Source organism: Pyrus communis, chromosome 1 (assembly GCF_041283825.1).
Source record: "Pyrus communis isolate YQ-2024b chromosome 1, ASM4128382v1, whole genome shotgun sequence".
Classification (NCBI taxonomy): Eukaryota; Viridiplantae; Streptophyta; class Magnoliopsida; order Rosales; family Rosaceae; genus Pyrus; species Pyrus communis.
In genome coordinates, this window is record NC_142565.1 from 9,191,385 (window position 1) to 9,209,803 (window position 18,419).

An 18,419-nucleotide genomic window follows, 5' to 3' on the forward strand; every position below is an offset into this window, starting at 1 on the left:
TGATTATCTTATTCTATCCAAATTATAGTATTTTATGTTTACGTATCAGAAATGCGTACGGGAACAGAGAAAATCATTTTATTTTTATCATGTATATACTCTCACCAAATAAATAAATAAAATAAAGTGATTCTTGCCTTAAAATTAGTGATCAACTACTATTAGAGCACGTTTACTTATGCTCTCAAAAATGAGAATGATACAATATGCGAACGATATCTGAATTTTTTAGGTATGGATAAATATAGCCTCCTAATAATGATATCTTGTTGTTTGACAAAAAAAAGAAAAATAATGATACCTTGTTGAAATTGGAAATGAGACATTTTAAATGTGAAACTTACATATTTTTTTATTTCTTGTGTATTAGTAAACGAAGCGTATATCAAGAATGAAAATGATTCCTATACCTTGTATTCTCATCGATGATAAGGAAGTATTCCATCAAAACCACGTGTAATCAACAATGTGGTTCATTCTACACTTACGTATTCTCAAGTTCTCAGATTCCCTACTTTCCTATTGTTTAATATCCAATATTTACATTAGATATAATTTAATTATATAGTGTATTGTTCTTGTACCAGACTTTAAATTTAATGTAGGAAATTGAAATAAGTTATCGTTTTACCAAACTAATTCACGTTTCATCATAACATCAATTGACAAGACAAAAAATAAAATATATAACACCAGAAAGCCAGTTTTAAAATGGGAAATTCACACTCCCAACAAAAATCCTAACACAATCAATAGCCCAAAGTATGTTGCCAATGACTGACTAATGATCCTTACTGCTAGAATAGTTTTGCACCAAGTTCACCTTGTTCGACCTCATGCGTCCTAACCTGAATAATGGATATTTCTTTTTTGTCTGATGGTCCTGCATGGACTATTAATTAGTCCCAGCTGGGAGGGTGGGACAATGGGACAAATAAATCTCCAGAGAATATGATTAGGGCACAATTAAATACTAGATCCTAAAGTCCAAAATCTATGTGGTTAAGACTCGTATCCCCAAACTATATTCGTATCTCAAGTTCTCAACTGCTACTTAAATTAATCCTTAGTCTCGCTTGTCTCTTCCATTGTCCATATAGCTTTTTATACATGCACTAATTTTAAAACCTAAAAGGTGACCAATCAACCATGACAAAGATTCAAAAAACATGAAATAGAAGTGAATGAAGACTCATCAGTAGCCCGGCACAGAGAAGGTACAACAAAAAAGGAAGATTAATTGGGGGACAAAGAACATGACATTAATCGTCAAGTGGTCAGACTCAGCCTCCAGCATAAATATACATTACCAGCCGATCGTCATCATTAATATATAAAGAAAACTTTAAGAGAAGGGATTTCTAATTTTTTTTATAAAAATGAAGATTAGATATTGGGTTCACACTCCATCGAATTTTTAACAATCCAAATCATCTATTTTTTAAGTTGCAGCTTATAGATCATCCTTGCAAAATATTAGTTAGACATTTATTTATTTATTTATTTATTTATTTATTTTATTGTTGAACATATGATATTATCTATACTCAGGGGAGGAGATTTAAAGCATCTAATTGACTTCAAAGAAATTGACAAACACTTTGTTCCCTAAGAAATATTGAAATTTCATCATGATAATTAAATAGAAAAATGGTTTTGGATTAAATTGAATTTTTACAAGAATGATCTATGAGGTGCGACTTAAAAAATAGACAATTCGGATTGTTAAAACTCGATCTGGTGTGAGCCCTTTGAAGAACCTTGTTGCGAAACACTATTCATATGATTTTTTGCTAATCAGTCAAATCAAGACTTGTACTTATTTTTACACGCAATTAGATGACCAAGTTGAAGTCTACATATCCATCAATTATTCCTCATATTTTTGTTAAGAGATGCAATCAGTTCTATGATGTTGCGTGATGAGTCGATATTATGCTATATATTTTACTTTAATTTTAGTATTAATTAATTGGTTATTCTAGTGAAATTTTGATACTTTGATTGATATTTCTAATGTAGGACATTTCACTTCTTCTTGAACAAAAAGTGATCAAACAGACAAATTTTAGAGTAATTTTAATTGGAGTATGTTCGTGAATCCCTTAATTATTCATACCAAATTTTCAAATTTTTCTACAAAGCAGTTAATAATAAAGAAGCAGCGCAGTGTTGTCAAAATAAAGTTTTGAGCTTATTTGGGCTTTTTGGCATCCAAGATGGTGTTTGTTGGGTTCGAGGCCTTCTAGAGATATGTTTTGGACATCCCAAGCTTTAAAATGAGTAATCTTGAGCCCGATTGGAAGGTGTTTTGGTTTAGAAACATGAGATTCTTTGTGCCTATCCAGATTTCCCAAAGTTAGAATAGGAATGTATTTCCTAGTAATTTTATTTTATTATGTTTCCTAGTTTTATTCTAAGACCTTTTTTAGTAAGAATTTTATTTTGTATAAGGGTATTTAGCCATTCAGGTTCTCGAAGCATCAATTTAGAGAACTCGGCTTAGAAAGCTTTTGACGATTCAATTTTATTGACAAGGTGTTTTCTATCTATGTTCTTAATAATATTTTGTTTTATGCTTGTCCATAACTAATTTCTTTTGCTAGGGAGAGGCCACGAACCTTAGTAAGAATATGTAATTTCCTTTCAATTTACTTATGATACTATGCATGCATATTTTGAATTATTAATCACTGTGTTTAAACTATCTAAATGTCTTGATGATTGGCCACCATTAGGATATTTAGAAAAGTAATTTGATGTAATTTTGGTTGGAAGGTTCCCTGAAATTGGCGTTGGCTTCTTGTGGTTAATAATTGTATGTTCACTTAGGATGAACACCATGTCTTAAGGGTTGCAAAGTTTTTCCATGGGTTTTCATAAAGCTTAATAAGTCTTTCATTTTCACATTTAATTCGAATGTCCGGACGGGTTGCCTGTTTGATATACGTTCTAGGTTGGAGATCCAAGTAGGACATACTTTAGTAATACCTAACCTTCAAAATATGCATGGATAATTAATAAGTGATTGGAAGAGCAACATAGGATTGTTAAGGTGATGGCGGAACCCTAGTGTTTTTACAAATTGATTTTCAAAACCATTTTATTTTAGTTTATTTTAACTTTGCCGATTTCTTTAATATTTTTATTAAATTCGTTTTTTTATTTTAATTTCTAAAATCAACCTTTTCCAATTTTTTTTTTAAATAATTAATTAAGATTTGATTTGACATAATTTGTTTTAAATAATCCCTGTGCGAATGACATTGCATGAGTATTCTTACTATAACTATCTTGTTTTCTTGCAAGTATTTTTATGTGTTTTTATCTCTACTTTTGAAGGTGGTAATTAAAAATCCTATCAAGAAATTAGTTAGTTTAAACACATTGATTAATAATTCAAAACATACATGCATAATATCATAAATAAATTAAAAATAAACTACGTATTCTTACTAAGGCTCGTGGCCTCGCCTTAGCAAAAGAAATTAGTTACAAACTCATAAACCAAAATATTATTAGGAACATGGATAGAAAACACAATGTAAATAAAGTTGAATCATCAAAAGCTCTTTAAGCCGAGTTCTCTAAATTGGTGCGTAGAGAACCTAATGGCTAAATAGCTCTATTTATATTACTACCAAATGAAATCCTTACTAGGAAATGTCTTAGAATAAAATTAGGAAACATAATAAAATAAGATAACTAGAAAATACATTCTTATTCTAACTTTGGGAAATATGGACAGCCACAAAAATCCCACGTTTCTAGATCAAAACACCTTCAAAACAGGCCCAACATGACTCATTTTAAAGCTTAGGATGTCCTGAACATATATGTAGAAAGCCTCAAACCCAAAAGATACCATCTTGGACGCTAAAAAGCCCAAATAAACCCAAAATGTTAGTTTGACAACACTGCGCGCTGCTCCTTTATTTCATTGCCATAAATTAACCGCTTGGTAAAAAAATCTGAAACTTTGATACGAATAAGCTGAGGAACTCATGAACATTCTTCAATTGGAATTACTCCAAAATTCGTCCGTTTGATTACTTTTTTCTCAAGAGGAAGTGGAAGGTCCTACATTGAAAATATAAATCAAAGTATCAAAATTTCACCAAAATAACCCAATAAATTAATACTAAGATTAAGATAAAATATATAGCATAATATCAACTCTTCACGCAGCATCATAGAACTGATCGCATCTCATAAAAAAAATATGAGGAATGAATATGCATACTTGAACTTGGTCATCTAATTGCGTGTAAAAATGAGTACAAGTCCCGATTTGACTTAGTTGCCAAAAATCATATGAATAGTTTTTCGCAACATGGTTCTTCAAATTAGTGATGAATTGGAGTTTAGTGAAATTAACAGATATTTAAAGATAATACTTGGCATGAAAGAGGAACAGACAAATAGTGATGGGAACTCAAATTTGAGCATGGCTTAGATAAACTCATCAATGCCTAATTTACTGCCAAATAATATATGGACATATGGACAAAGAAGCTTTGGTTATACAGATTTTCCCTCGCATACATGAGAAAACCTTCAATGAGCCGAGAACTCCACATAAGCATTGATAGCTGGTGTACCCAAGCAATAAAAAATGGATACATGGCTTTTAACAATTTATCTTTAAATACATATGAACACGTAAGCCAAAACCAAGAAAACTTTCGTCAAACGTTAAGCGTTCATCATCTCTCTCCTTTCCACCATCAATGGCATCGTCGAACCCAACCCAAATCCTGACGACATCACCAGAATGGACAGCTTCGTCGGCTTCTTCCTTTTCAGTTGTGTCACCAGACACCTCGGACCCAAACCCGACAACCCGCTTGGTGTCTCCAGCATCCGAATCCGAGAAACTCTATGAAACTACCGCTGACAATGACATATCCATCCGTCCTCGATTTTTGTTCTCATTCTGATAGCTTTCCACTGCCCTTATATGGAGATACCAATAAATTGACAAATTAAAGGAAAGAAAAACTCCATTTTCTTGAAAAAACATTGCAATCTGCCGCCTTCTATTCTGCCTAAGAGCAACTCCATCCCTAGCAGATTGCTTGGCAATTCGACAATCCGATCCCCAAAAAACGAGTCCACCTCAACCCAACTAGCTAAGCTTTAGGAGAGCCATACTCACCACATGGGCCAGAATAGTCCAAGCTTGTGACTAAGTGGATCTGACGTCAACCTGGCATCAACCACGTCAATCCTTTTTCTTGCGCAAGCACCTTTCTTACACGCACAAGAAACAACGCGTGAGTCGACAGCATAAACGTGGTTGGGGCCCGCGTTTCAAGTGTACTCAACCCTTAAGACATGGCTCATTTTTGGATTCTATTATTACCTTTGGGACCACGTGTCAAAATATGGATTGTTGGATTGCAAAAATAATGTAACCCAACGATCCATATTAAACCATAAAAAAAAATTATAAATTTTTCCTATAAATACCCACCATCCTCTTCCAACCAACACCACATTTCAAAATAACATATGGCACCATGAGGTTGGTTAAACATCTGAATGAATCTGTCCAACAAAATTGTAGTTTTGGATAATGATATGTGGCATGACAAGATTAGGTAAAAATCCTATCCGAAATTAAATATAACCTTGTCTTTTATTTTATTTTTAAATATTAAAATTTGTAATACCAATTTCCTGGGCAATTCATTTACAGGCTAAAGATGCACTGAAAAAATTACTATTCACTACGGTAGTAATTGCCTTAGTGGGATGGACTTGCTCTAAAGCCCAATGCATTTATATATACTAAACCCAAAACCGTAGTTACTGTTCATTAACAGTAAAATGGCAAAAATGCCCCTCAATTTTTTCGTGCTCTTCGTTTTAATGCTACATTCTACTATAATATGACCGTTTTTCCCTTTTGGTTATGCGTGTCTTTCATCCCTGGGTGTTCTCGACTCTTATGAGTCATTCCGCTCTCTCATAATTAGTTTATGGCTTTAATGTAGCATTTAGTGCGATCAATTTTGTGTTTTGGAGCAGGTAGTTATCTCCCAAGCCTTACTTAGAGTAGGTAAGTTGCAAATTTCCAAATATTTCTAAGTTATCTCAGGATTGTGGTGCCCTTTATTCCTGATTTTGAAGATGAGACTTCATCGTAGCAGATAGATTTAAGACTTGCGTTGTAAATAGATTTTTGCATGTATGTATATAATATTGGCTATTGTATGTATATTTAAAATTTTCTACATAGTTTATACAATTTTAAAACCCGCAACATTGTAGGGGCAGGCTTCTAGTTCCAACTATGCTTGAATTCATGAATGTTGCAGATTGCGAAAAACCAGAAAAGAGAAAAATCCAAAATTATCCATAATAATGTAATAAATTCGAGAAAAAGCTAAAGGGAAGAGAAATTCTAAGGAGACTCTCTTAAAGTGGGACTCTCCATGGACTCTCTTAAAGGGTAGAGAAATCCAATACTATAAAACATTTTGCAAAAAAATGAGGTGGCAGAGAGTTTCACTTTTGAGAGTCTCCTCAGCATTTTTCAATAGGGAATTGATGAGAAGATGTAGGGAGAGGCCATGACGACAATATCAGAGCAATTTTCAAATGCATTATTTCCTTTATCATGCAGCTGCTATCTTCTCAGTCGATCCCACCATTTCGAAGTCATATAATTTTTTTGGGTAAATTAAACAAAACTACCTTAACTATGGGTCTAACCACAATTTCATATCTCATGTTTTAAACATTACAATGTTATACCTCAACTTACTAATTCATTGCAATGTCAGACCTCCATTACATTTTCTGTTAATTTGGCTATTAAATGATGATGTGGCAAGAGTGGGGCTCACTCATTTTCCAACTGAAATAAAAAATTAATTAATTATTAATTTTTTACTTAACAAGTAAAATTAATTAAAAAACCTCTCTTCCTCACTCAATCTCTTTGCTCACTTGTCTCTTAGACGATCGAAGTCCTCACTCAGTTAAAGTCAACACTAGTTCAAGTGTTTGAGTTGTCTTCTAATTCTTATATTCAAACAGTTGGTTAAGTTTATGACTTTTTCATATATTTTGTAGCTGCGTAACTCTCTTATCTATGAATATTTGAATTTCAAATATTCCTTGTAAATGGGGTTTTCAAACCCTGAATTTAATCTCTAATGTATTATAAGTACAAGCAACCCAACGTTATTTGGGTATGCACATTGGTGAGAAACTTGGCGTTCTGTTATAGCTTTTCCAACCTTCCATAACTTTGTACATTGTCTTCATCGCTCTCTCTGCTCACTTGCAGAGAAACAATGGAAGCCCCAACTTCGAATCTCATCACTGGAACCCCACCATAATTCAAACTCTAGCCCCCTTTCGTCTCTCTCTCTCTCTCTCTCTCTCTCTCTCCCCGTGCTCCCAACCCCGTCAAGGACGATCTCTCTCAAATTTGTGCCACCTGGATGCCATTTAGCATCATCCCTTTTCCTCGTGTTCTCGGTTGCCCATGTAAGAATTGCAGAAAACTTAAAGATGAAGAAAGAAGAAAGAAAGCAGAAGAAAAAAGAAGAAATGAGAGAGAGAGAGAGAGTCAAGGGAGAAAACAGATTTAGAGAGAAGAAAAGACTTGTTATTTTTCACACACTTTATAGTTTACAAAATCTGTTATATATAGTTACAACACCTTCTTACTAAGCTAAGGACTAACTGCTATCTAACTACCTTATAACAAACTATATAGGATCTTGACAAGTGTCATTCATTTCTGCCATAGATTTATCTTTCACTTGGAGGTTGGTTTTTCTTACTTCATTAATCTTACATCCCCCCTCAAGCTCATGCGTGTAGGATCTGAGCATGAGATTGCCACAATGCAACTGAAACAATGGCGCAGACAAACCCTTAGTCAAAATGTCAGCGGACTGATCAGATGAAGAAACATGTTGAATTTGGAGATCTCCTCGTGTGACTCGTTCTCTCACAAAGTGGTAATCGATTTCAATGTGTTTGGACTTAGCATGAAACATTGGATTGGTGGATAGAGCGATGGCAGAAACATTGTCACAATGTATCATGGGAGGCAATGACAAAGGAATGTGAAGATCACAAAACAATTGGTGTATCCAGGCAAACTCAGATGCAGTGATGGCAAGAGCTCGATATTCAGCCTCTATGGAAGACCGAGAAACAATATGTTGCTTCTTTGAAGCCCAAGAAATTGGATTGGAACCAAGAAACACAATGAAACCAGATGTAGATCTTCGATCGTTGGGGTCGCCAGCCCAATCTGCATCACTATAGGATTGCAGATAGAGTGGTCCTGATTGAAATCAAATACCATACCCCGAAGTGCCTTTGAGATATCAAATGATTCGTTTGACTGCAATTACATGGGATTCCATAGGATTGTGCATAAACTGGCAAGCTTGATTAACTGAAAACGCGATATCAGGTCGAGTAAACGTGAGGTATTGCAGTGCACCTACAATACTTCGATACTGGTCAGGACTGTGATAAACATCATCTTTGATCAGTCTGTGATAGGGAAGACAAGGAGTAGCACAAGGTTTACAATCTTGAAGGTCAACCTTGTCAATCAACTCCTTTGTGTATTTGGATTGAGACACAAAGAGACCATCAGAAGTGTATTGAATCTGAAGCCCTAAGAAATAGTTCAGAACTCCCAAATCCTTCATATCAAATTCCATAGTGAGAGTTGTAATAACATTGGAAACCAACTGGGAATCACTCCCTGTGAGAATCACATCATCCACATAAAGCAAGAGAACAACCGTGCCCTCTGATGTATGTTTAACAAACAAAGAAGGATCGGCTGGAGACTGTAGAAACCCCAATCCAAGCAAAAAACTTGTAAACCGTTCATTCCAGGCTCGAGGGGCCTGTTTTAGACCATATAGAGATTTTTGAAGCTTGCATACATAAGTGGAGGGATGACTAGAACTTTGAAAACCTTGAGGTTGTTCCATATACACCTCTTCATTGAGTAAACCATGTAAGAATGCGTTTTTAACATCCAGTTGTCGAAGAGGCCAATGAAACTGTGCTGCCAATGCTAGGATTAATCGAATGGTTGTAGGTTTAACCACTGGACTGAACGTTTCACCATAATCAATGTCTTCCTCCTGACTATACCCCTTTGCAACAAGCCTGGTTTTGTATCGGGAGATGGAACCATCTGCATTCCTTTTGATTATGTACACCCACTTACAGCCAACAAGATTTTTATAGGGTGGAAGAGGAACAAGAGGCCATGTTTGTTGAGAATGTAAAGCAGCAATTTCCTCTTGCATAGCAGACTGCCACTCTTTCATTTTTGCAGCTGCTTTGAATGTTTTGGGTTCTAGAAGTGGTGAGGGGAGAGCCACGGATGCAGAATAAGCCTTTCTTTTGACAATGCCACTTTTGGAACGAGTCTGCATTGGATGCAGATTCATATGGATGGGAAGATCAACAATTAGATGGTCTTGTTGAAAATCAGGATCATCAGGGATAGGGAACTGTGTAACAACATGAGGGCTAGATGCTATGGGTGAAGAGGGTAACAGTGACATGGAATTATGCAGTGAAGATGGTTGAACAGATTCTGAAGATGTACATGATTGTGGTTGAAAACACTCTGAGGTTGTAGATGCAGACAAGGAATCTGTGGCACTAGATGAAATTGGACTCAAGAACTCTGAGGCTTGAGACGAAGATGAATGAAGATGAGATGATGGTAATGTGACATGATTATGCAATGAAACTGATGGTATGAATGGTGCAGATGAATGAAGTAATAACTTGGATGTGGATGAAGGCATCGGAGATATAGCAGATGATGTGGTGGAGTATGGGAACTGTGTTTCATTAAAAAGAACATGTCTAGAAATATAGATTTTGTTTGTGATCCCATCTAGACAGATAAAACCTTTGTAGTTGGCTGGATATCCCAAAAATGTACAGGTTATGGTTTTGGGTTGGAGTTTGGAGCTGTTATAAGGTTTTAAGAGAGGGTAACAGGCACACCCAAATACTTTGAGGTGTGTAAGAGGTGGAGAGTGACCAAATAATAATTGGTAAGGAGATTGCATTTGTAAGGAAATACAAGGCATTCTATTTATCAAATAAATGGCTGTGGAACAAGCAAAGAACTAGAATTTGGAAGGAAGTGTAGCTGTTTGCAATAAGGTGATGGCAGTTTCCAAAATATGTATGTGCTTCCTTTCTGGCAATCCATTTTGCTCTGGAGTGTATGGGCAAGATTTTTTATGCAAAATGCCTTTGGTTGTGAGAAAATGTTGGAATTGATGACTTATGAATTCACCACCACCATCACTTTGGAAGATTTTAATATGTGCAGAAAACTGGTTATGTAAGTAGGCATGAAACTTAACAAAGATTTGAAAAACTTCTGCTTTATTTCTTAATGGAAAAATCCATATGTATCGAGTACATTCATCCACAAAACTAACATAGTACCTATACCCTTCAAATGACAGCACAGGGGCAGGTCCCCATACATCACTATGAATAACCTCTAATGGAGTTACAGACTTAGTTGCAGGAAAAGAAAAAGACAACTTTGTAAATTTGCCTTCCAAACAAGGAGTACAAATGTTGTGACAGGTATATGTGAATGCAGAAGGATTGATGTGTTGGAGCATTGCAGAGGTGACTTTATTGGAGGGATGCCCTAATCGTTGATGCCATAAGCTTGTAGTAACTGGTTTGGCTAGATAACATGCATGTAATGTGGATAATGCAGGTGATTTCTGCTGTGGAGACTTAAACGGGATGGGGTAATAGCCAGCTTTACACAGCCCCTTGAGAAGAATTTTCCCTGTGATTTTGTCCTGAACCTAAAAGGAAATATCATCACATATGAATCTACACTTGTTATCCTTGCAGAGTTGATATATGGATAATAAGTGTTGTGAAAGTTTAGGAACGTGCAACACATTGTTCAGTGTAAAGATGTGGCGAGGAGCTTGCAGTGTAGATGTACCAATATTAGAAATTGTCAAACCTGCACCACTGGCAGTGGTTATTGTATCTGTGCCTTGGTAATGAGTAGCCATGTCAAGATTCACAAGCTCTGAAGTCATATGAGATGTGGCACCAGTATCCGCAACCCAGAACTGTTCATATGATGAAGAAGGATTGTGACTTGCTTGCATCGCAGTGAGATTAACGGAGGGTAGTCTCCCTTGATATGCAAAGTTGTTTCTGTGATAACATTGAGTAGCAGGGTGTCCAAACTTCCAACAAATTTGACATTGAATAGCTACTCCATGTCCAGCAGTTGATGTATTATGCCTTTGAAAGCAATCTGCAGCCACATGACCTTTTTTGTTACAAATTTGACAAGTGGGAATCTCATTGGGATGATCAGGACAGGTATGTTGAAAAGCCTTTGGGGCGCCAGGAATTCCAGGACTAGAATTGTATGGTAGAGAGTGAAATCTGGGACCATTGTTATACTGAAATTTGCCTCTTCCTTTACCTTTGTAATGTGTCCCCTTGTATCCCCCAGAAGACATTGTATTGCCATAACTGCCATTAATATTTTCAGAGCCATTTGAAGAAAATGACCCTTGTCCAGAGTGAAATCCATTAGAAGTAGATCCTCCATTAAAACTATAGTCTTGGCTTGAACTGTGATCAAGACTAAGAGTTTTGCCTTTTTCAGATTGAGTGCTTGCAACCATTGCAGTTCCAAAAGCCAAGGAAGATTCACAAGACTGTCCAATTATAGCTTCTTCAGCAAGAAGCTGTGATCGAAATTCTTTCAGAGAAATCTCATTCTCTCTGCCTCTAATAACATACCGAAATGTATTATAATCAGCAGACAACCCTTTTAGAGCAAGGATGATTATGTTATCATCATCAAATCGAACACCAGCTGCAGCAAGATGATCTCTGGCATCTTTGATCCTTTGCAGATAGACAGACACTGAATCGGACCCCTTCTCTATGTTCTGAAGCTCTGTTTTCATCTGAAAAATGGTTGTCTTTGTAACTGTAGAAAACCTTTCTTTGAGATTTGTCCACATTGCATGAGAAGTTGTACTGCCAAGCACACAGGAAATCGCAGTGGATGACAATGTAGCTATGAGAAGCTGCATAAGAGCCCGATCATGCATTTTCCAAACCTGATAGGCATCAGTTTCAACCCCTTCAATATTCGCTTCATCAAGAAACCTTGGTGGACATTGCTTGGACCCATCAACAAACCCAAGAATTCCATGACTGTCAAGCAGAAGATTGATCTGAAAACTCCATACAAGATAGTTTGAATCATCCAATTTGACTGTAACAGAAGACGACACTGTAGAGATGAGACTTGTAATGGGTGATTGCACAATATGCAATTGCACTGCGGTAACCATTGGTGAAACAACAAGAGAGTACTTGACTTCGAACTTTTATCGAACAATTGGTGGGCAACTGTATAGGAGACGAGGATCTTGAGTATCGGGACTTTGATGAGCCCAGAAATCTCAGAAAAATTTACAAATCAGAGGATTGAGAGAAAGAAATATATGTGTCAGATAGTATGCGGAAGCATTGGATTCACCTACGGCGATGATACCATGTAAGAATTGCAGAAAACTTAAAGATGAAGAAAGAAGAAAGAACGCAGAAGAAAGAAGAAAAAATGAGAGAGATAGAGAGTCAGGAGAGAAAACAAATTTAGAGAGAATAAAAGACTTGTTATTTTTCACACACTTTACAGTTTACAAAATCTGTTATATGTAGTTACAACACCTTCTTACTAAGCTAAGGACTAACTGCTATCTAACTACCTTATAACAAACTATATAGGATATTGACAAGTGTCATTCATTTCTGCCATAGATTTATCTTTCACTTGGAGGTTGGTTTTTTTTACTTCACTAATCTTACAGCCCACAGACCTGATGGAAGCACATTCTCGCCGCTGACTGGCGATAGACAGTCCACCAATTGTACGCGAGATTTCGATCGAATTAGGAAACCAACTGTACGTGAGATTTCGGTCGAATCTCACCGGATCTGGAGATGAAAACGACGACTCTACGTCCACCTTCGTCACACTCCGAGCTTGCTGCCGAAGTTCATCACTTTTCTTGGGGACTGTTACAATTGTTGTTTCTGGTTACGGTGGAGGGAGGAGAGAGGGGGTTCGAGGCGAAAGTGGCGCTTGCGCTGGCGTCGTTCAGGGTTGGCGAGGGAGAGGAAGCGAAGGGAGATGATGGAGGATGGCGTTAAAAGGCAGCGAATCGAGGGTTTGATAGGGTTTTGGGGTGGGTACGAAAGGTGGGATTGGAAAGAGCCATTGATTTGGTTTGAAGGTTTAGAGATTTAGGGATAATGTGGTTTTTCATTAAAAGTGAACAGTACCGAGACTACTTTGTTAAAATTCCCTTTAATACGAAGAAGAAATTTTTTATGAATGTAAGCTTATATAATTATAAATGAACAGTACCGAGAGTATTTTGTTAAAATTCCCTTTAATACGAAGAAGAAATTTTTTATGAATGTAAACTTATATAATTATAATAGTCCGACTAATATAATTATATAAGTTTACATTCATAAAAACTTTCTTCTTCGAACTCCTATAGGCAAAATCATCAATCAAATTTTTAAATCAAGCATTTCCAACATATTCTTCTCCAAGATGCCCATTCATCTAATCTTTTTTATGGGATAGTCAACTCTAAGTAATTTTTCAACCACTTTAATTGAATAACCTATTTCTTAGTTTCTTATTTTTCTCAATAACTAAAATTAGAGTTAAGAACTTGAGAGATACATGAAGCAAGATTGAAATGGAGAGAATGGAAAAGAAAACAAAAACATAAGGAATGTTATCACTGTTCTAAAAATCCCCGCCTAGCAGTACCTAGGCGGCTAGATAGTTGGCCACCGCCCCGATTAATACTTAGGCATTTGAAAATTAAGAAATGACGCCTAGACCTGCTGAGGCGCCTGCCTGGCCTGTCCAGATCTGCCTAGGTTGCAACTCATTTAGAAAGAAAATAAATAACTTTCATTTGGTATTTTATTTTTTTCAATAAATTGTAAAAGACTTGTTAAATACTTAAATGAATACACATTATATGCATGATCCTATGTTTTCATTATGTTCGAATACTTTCTAATATATATGTCATTCTATTTCGTACTTTATAATGAAATTATATATATTTTAACTTTTAAGTATAAACATATATTTATTTGCACAAAATATAATAGATTTACTTAGATCCGCCTAGGCCCCGCTTAGCCGACTAGGGGCTAGGCCCTAACTCGCCGCCCAACTAACGCCTGATGTCTTTTAGAACCTTGTTGTATGCATGCTAGGTTTAGGAAAGAGAGAGAGAGGCATGTTATGGTTAATTTTTTTTGCTCTTTAATTATTATATTAATATATAACTAGTTTAACATTTAGTACTTCAATCTAGTGGTATTCTTCTTTACTTGTAAGTAATTGATTTTAGATTCTAATCTTGGAAATGATGAGTTCGCAACCAATTTATTCTTCACCCCTCAATGTAAATATATCATTGTATAAAAAAAAATCTAATATTAAATATTCACATGTATATACATATATTAACAATAAAAAGAACACGAACAACTAAGAATTGATTCAGAGGATCAAATCAAAATTTTAAAATTTTATTTGATGCAATTAAAACTGTTCCGAACGTTAAAATAATTAAAAAAAACTATTGGAATAAAAGAAATTAATAAAGATTAATCGTTGGTCATACAAATTAATCAGTTATTTTGAACAACAAAAAGAGAAAACCGAAAAAACACTGTTGTAGCAAATCATCAAATTCGTTCAAGAAAATCCAAACGTAAGGCCCTTCGATAGCAGACGGTCACACTTCTTACCCTTACTGAAGAGCGGGCCATGGACCGTTTATGAAAACCAAAGCAGCTTTGAGCTAAGTGTTGGCCTCATACATTCATACAATATGAGATTTAGAAATCAAAGGGCTTTCCCCAGAAGTTCGGCTAAAGTCATTTCCTCACATTGTTATCTCTCTCATCTAATGGGCCATGAAAGAGCAATCCCTACGCACATACCCCACTATCTGTTTTTTGTCGCGGTGGTTGCACAAAGGAGAGAGGGAGGGAGGGGGAGAGCGAGAGGGAGAGAGAGAGAATGGTCCATGGCTGTTTAATAGGTGGTTTTCTAAGGAGATTTTATGGTCGAGGGTCTCAGTTGTGGATGTGAGCTTGCGCCCTACACACTAGCGAGTTTCCCACACCGTCCTCTCTGTGGGACCCCTTGTTGATACCCACATCCATGGACCCCACGTCTTTCCACTTCTGTGTAATGTAAGGTGGGTGGTTCTTCTCGGAACATAGTGAAACTAACCCTACACTTTATAAAAATCATATGTGTACACGTGTCCCATGAGAACCAAAAGCTTAAATTTTTTTCATGTATGTTCTCACCCTCCTCGTCCAACAACGTATATATATAGTACTCCCTCATAATCCTTGCGTACACTTAGTTGTTATTACATCCTCCTCTCTCTCTCTCCCTCTCCCTCTCCCTCTCTCTCTCTCTCTCTCTCTCACACACTTCTTCAGTACTCCATCTCATCGTTTTAACTACTTATATTATTTTGGATTCTTCAAAAGAAGATTCCAGAAACCTTTCATATTTGTTAATCAAAATGGCGCCTGAAAACATGAGCATATCTGTAAATGGGCAATCTCAAGTCCCTCCTGGTTTCAGGTTTCATCCAACCGAAGAGGAACTCTTGCAGTACTACTTGAAGAAGAAGGCTTCAAATCAGAAGATTGATCTCGATGTCATACGTGAAGTCGATCTCAATAAGCTTGAGCCATGGGATATACAAGGTACATACATACATATATATATATATATATATATATATATATAATAAGACGTATACATCTATGTAGCCATTTTATATTTTGAACTTATTGATTATTCATATGAACCAAAGTTTTTATAGTAATGGAATTTTTGCAGAGAAGTGTAAGATAGGAACTACACCACAGAATGATTGGTATTTTTTCAGCCATAAAGACAAGAAGTACCCGACTGGAACACGAACAAATCGTGCAACTGCTGCCGGATTCTGGAAGGCAACTGGCCGTGATAAAGTCATATGCAGCAACTGCAGGCGGATCGGTATGAGGAAGACTCTTGTGTTCTACAAAGGCCGAGCTCCCCATGGCCAAAAGTCTGATTGGATCATGCATGAATATAGACTCGACGACAATAATACTAGCAATTGCAATATCACTAATGTAAGCCATTTTGAATACCCTACAATCGTAAGTTAATAACGTCATTTTTTATGAGAAATGATTTTCATATGCCCATTTTATTATCTCCATGTATTCCTACTTATGAATGACCTTTTATCGAATAAACAAAAGAAATTCAAGGGACAGTTTGAACAGGAATGTGTACAAGGAGAAACATGATATGCAAAAAACATTGTCCTCCTTAATTATGTTTTACATCTAAGAGATTTTTCTCGACTACCACTTGTCATGGAATGTGTTGTACAAAAACTGGACATCCAAACATCTTTCTGACAATAAACGATGCTTATGTATGTTTCATTCATATGATCAGGTACCCACAGTTGTGGGAGATGCAGCACAAGAAGAGGGATGGGTGGTTTGCCGAATATTCAAGAAGAAAAGCCTCCACAGAAGTTTGAGCAGCCCAATTTTGAGTCCAACTACATCCATCACATCGGAAACAAAAGGTGGCCAATCACTGTTTGATTCGTGTCCCGAGGGAGCTTTGGAGCAAATAATTCAATACACGGGAAGGGCATGCAAGGAAGAAGAGAATGAAGCCTACATTTGCAATAATAGCACAAGATTTAACCTCCAACCAATCAACACAGGCATTAGTAATACTATTAGTCATATTGCCTTCCATGAGAGGTTCTTGAAACTTCCGACCCTAGACAGCCCAAACTCCACAAGCAGCCAGGATTGTTACCAACCAAACATTCATGAGGAGATGATGGTCACAGAGGTTAATAACCACCAGGTGAGTCCAGTCACTGATCATCACCAAAACATGGATTACCATGCACACCACATGGACTCAGGACTCACCAACTGGGCAGCTTTAGACCGCCTTGTGGCTTCACAACTCAATGGACAAACCGAGACCTCTAGGCAATTAGCTTGTTTCATCACTGACCCCCACAACACTCTTTCTTATGACAATGATGATCATGATCATGAACTTCAATTACGAAGTACCCTACGAGGATCGTTGTCTTCACCCAACAAATCCTACCAGGCCACACACGACTACAACAACAGCGCGATCGACCTGTGGAATTTCGATCGACAATCATTGTCGTTGTCATCCTCCGACACGCTGTGCCACGTGTCGAACGGTCCTATATAACGGAACAACCCGATATCATATAATATCATATAAGAATGTTATCTAGTCCGTCCAAGTCAAAGAAATATATAATTACAAGCACAGTAGTATAAACACATATGTTAGATAAATAAAGTTTGTTTTGGAGTTTTAGATGGGATGGCGCTGTCAAATTACCATTATTCGCTTAATCACGATGTCTACTATTAATTTTTGTCACTGTTCATGTCAAGAATCATGTATTTTACAAGGGGTGGTGACTCTGAGTGGAGTACTACTAGTAGTCTTAGTATACTGATTATTATCTCTTTCCAAATGCAATAATAATTCTCACTTTTTTTTTTATCTTGTAAGATGATATTCAAGTTGGTGATGGACCATATAATCATCATCATCAATTCATCTTTCTGTCACGTGGTTTGTCGGTTTGTTTGCGGATATCGAGCCCCATGGCTCAACCTATCAATCCTCTCATCACTGTAACTCAAGGGTTCATGTACATGATCACAACTCATAGAGAGAGAGAGAGAGAGAGAGAGAGAGAGAGAGAGAGAGTTGCCCTACTTTTAAGAAGTCAAAATGGAACGGAATCATATAGAGAGAAACGTAAGATTTGCATCTTTGTCTCGTCATCAAAGAAGAGGAAAATAAAAGAATTTGTAATGAAAATAGGTTGACGGAGAGGGAGTTGAGTACTAATTAGTACTGGTAGGGATATGATGACACCATTGTGGGAAAATTGTATGTTTTGACTCTTTCCCTTTGTTGAATGACACCATTGTGGTTTCGTCTTGGAGTATGTCGTATTCAAGCGATCAGTGCGATGAAAGTTTTTTTTCTTTTTTCTTTCAGTAGGGCATAAAGACGTTCGTGCGTCTCTCAAGTTAACATTTGTGCCTATTTGTTTATATATACACGATGTTAATTAGGTCATTTCTTATCTTATGCTCTTGGATTTAACCTAGCTTTGAAAGATATGGTATGAAAGCTAAATCAGTTGTGTATGAAGTCCTGGGTAGATACTCAA

At 36.5% G+C, this 18,419-nt stretch overlaps 2 protein-coding genes across 2 annotated transcripts; one reads left to right on the top strand and one right to left on the bottom strand.

Moving 5' to 3' along the window:
* Nucleotides 1–10,632: 10,632 nt before the first annotated feature.
* Nucleotides 10,633–12,383, bottom strand: LOC148699107 (uncharacterized). Its single transcript, XM_088680706.1, has 2 exons — nt 11,027–12,383; nt 10,633–10,853 (listed from the first exon to the last, which is right to left on the bottom strand). Exons 1-2 carry the CDS (start codon nt 12,381–12,383, stop codon nt 10,807–10,809), a joined length of 1,404 nt encoding a protein of 467 aa, XP_088536832.1. The 3' UTR covers nt 10,633–10,806.
* A 3,119-nt stretch (nt 12,384–15,502) lies between these two features.
* LOC137721502 (NAC domain-containing protein 43-like) lies at nt 15,503–17,737 on the top strand. Its single transcript, XM_068460595.2, has 3 exons — nt 15,503–15,864; nt 16,001–16,281; nt 16,616–17,737. Exons 1-3 carry the CDS (start codon nt 15,678–15,680, stop codon nt 17,411–17,413), a joined length of 1,266 nt encoding a protein of 421 aa, XP_068316696.2. The 5' UTR covers nt 15,503–15,677; the 3' UTR covers nt 17,414–17,737.
* Nucleotides 17,738–18,419: the final 682 nt, after the last annotated feature.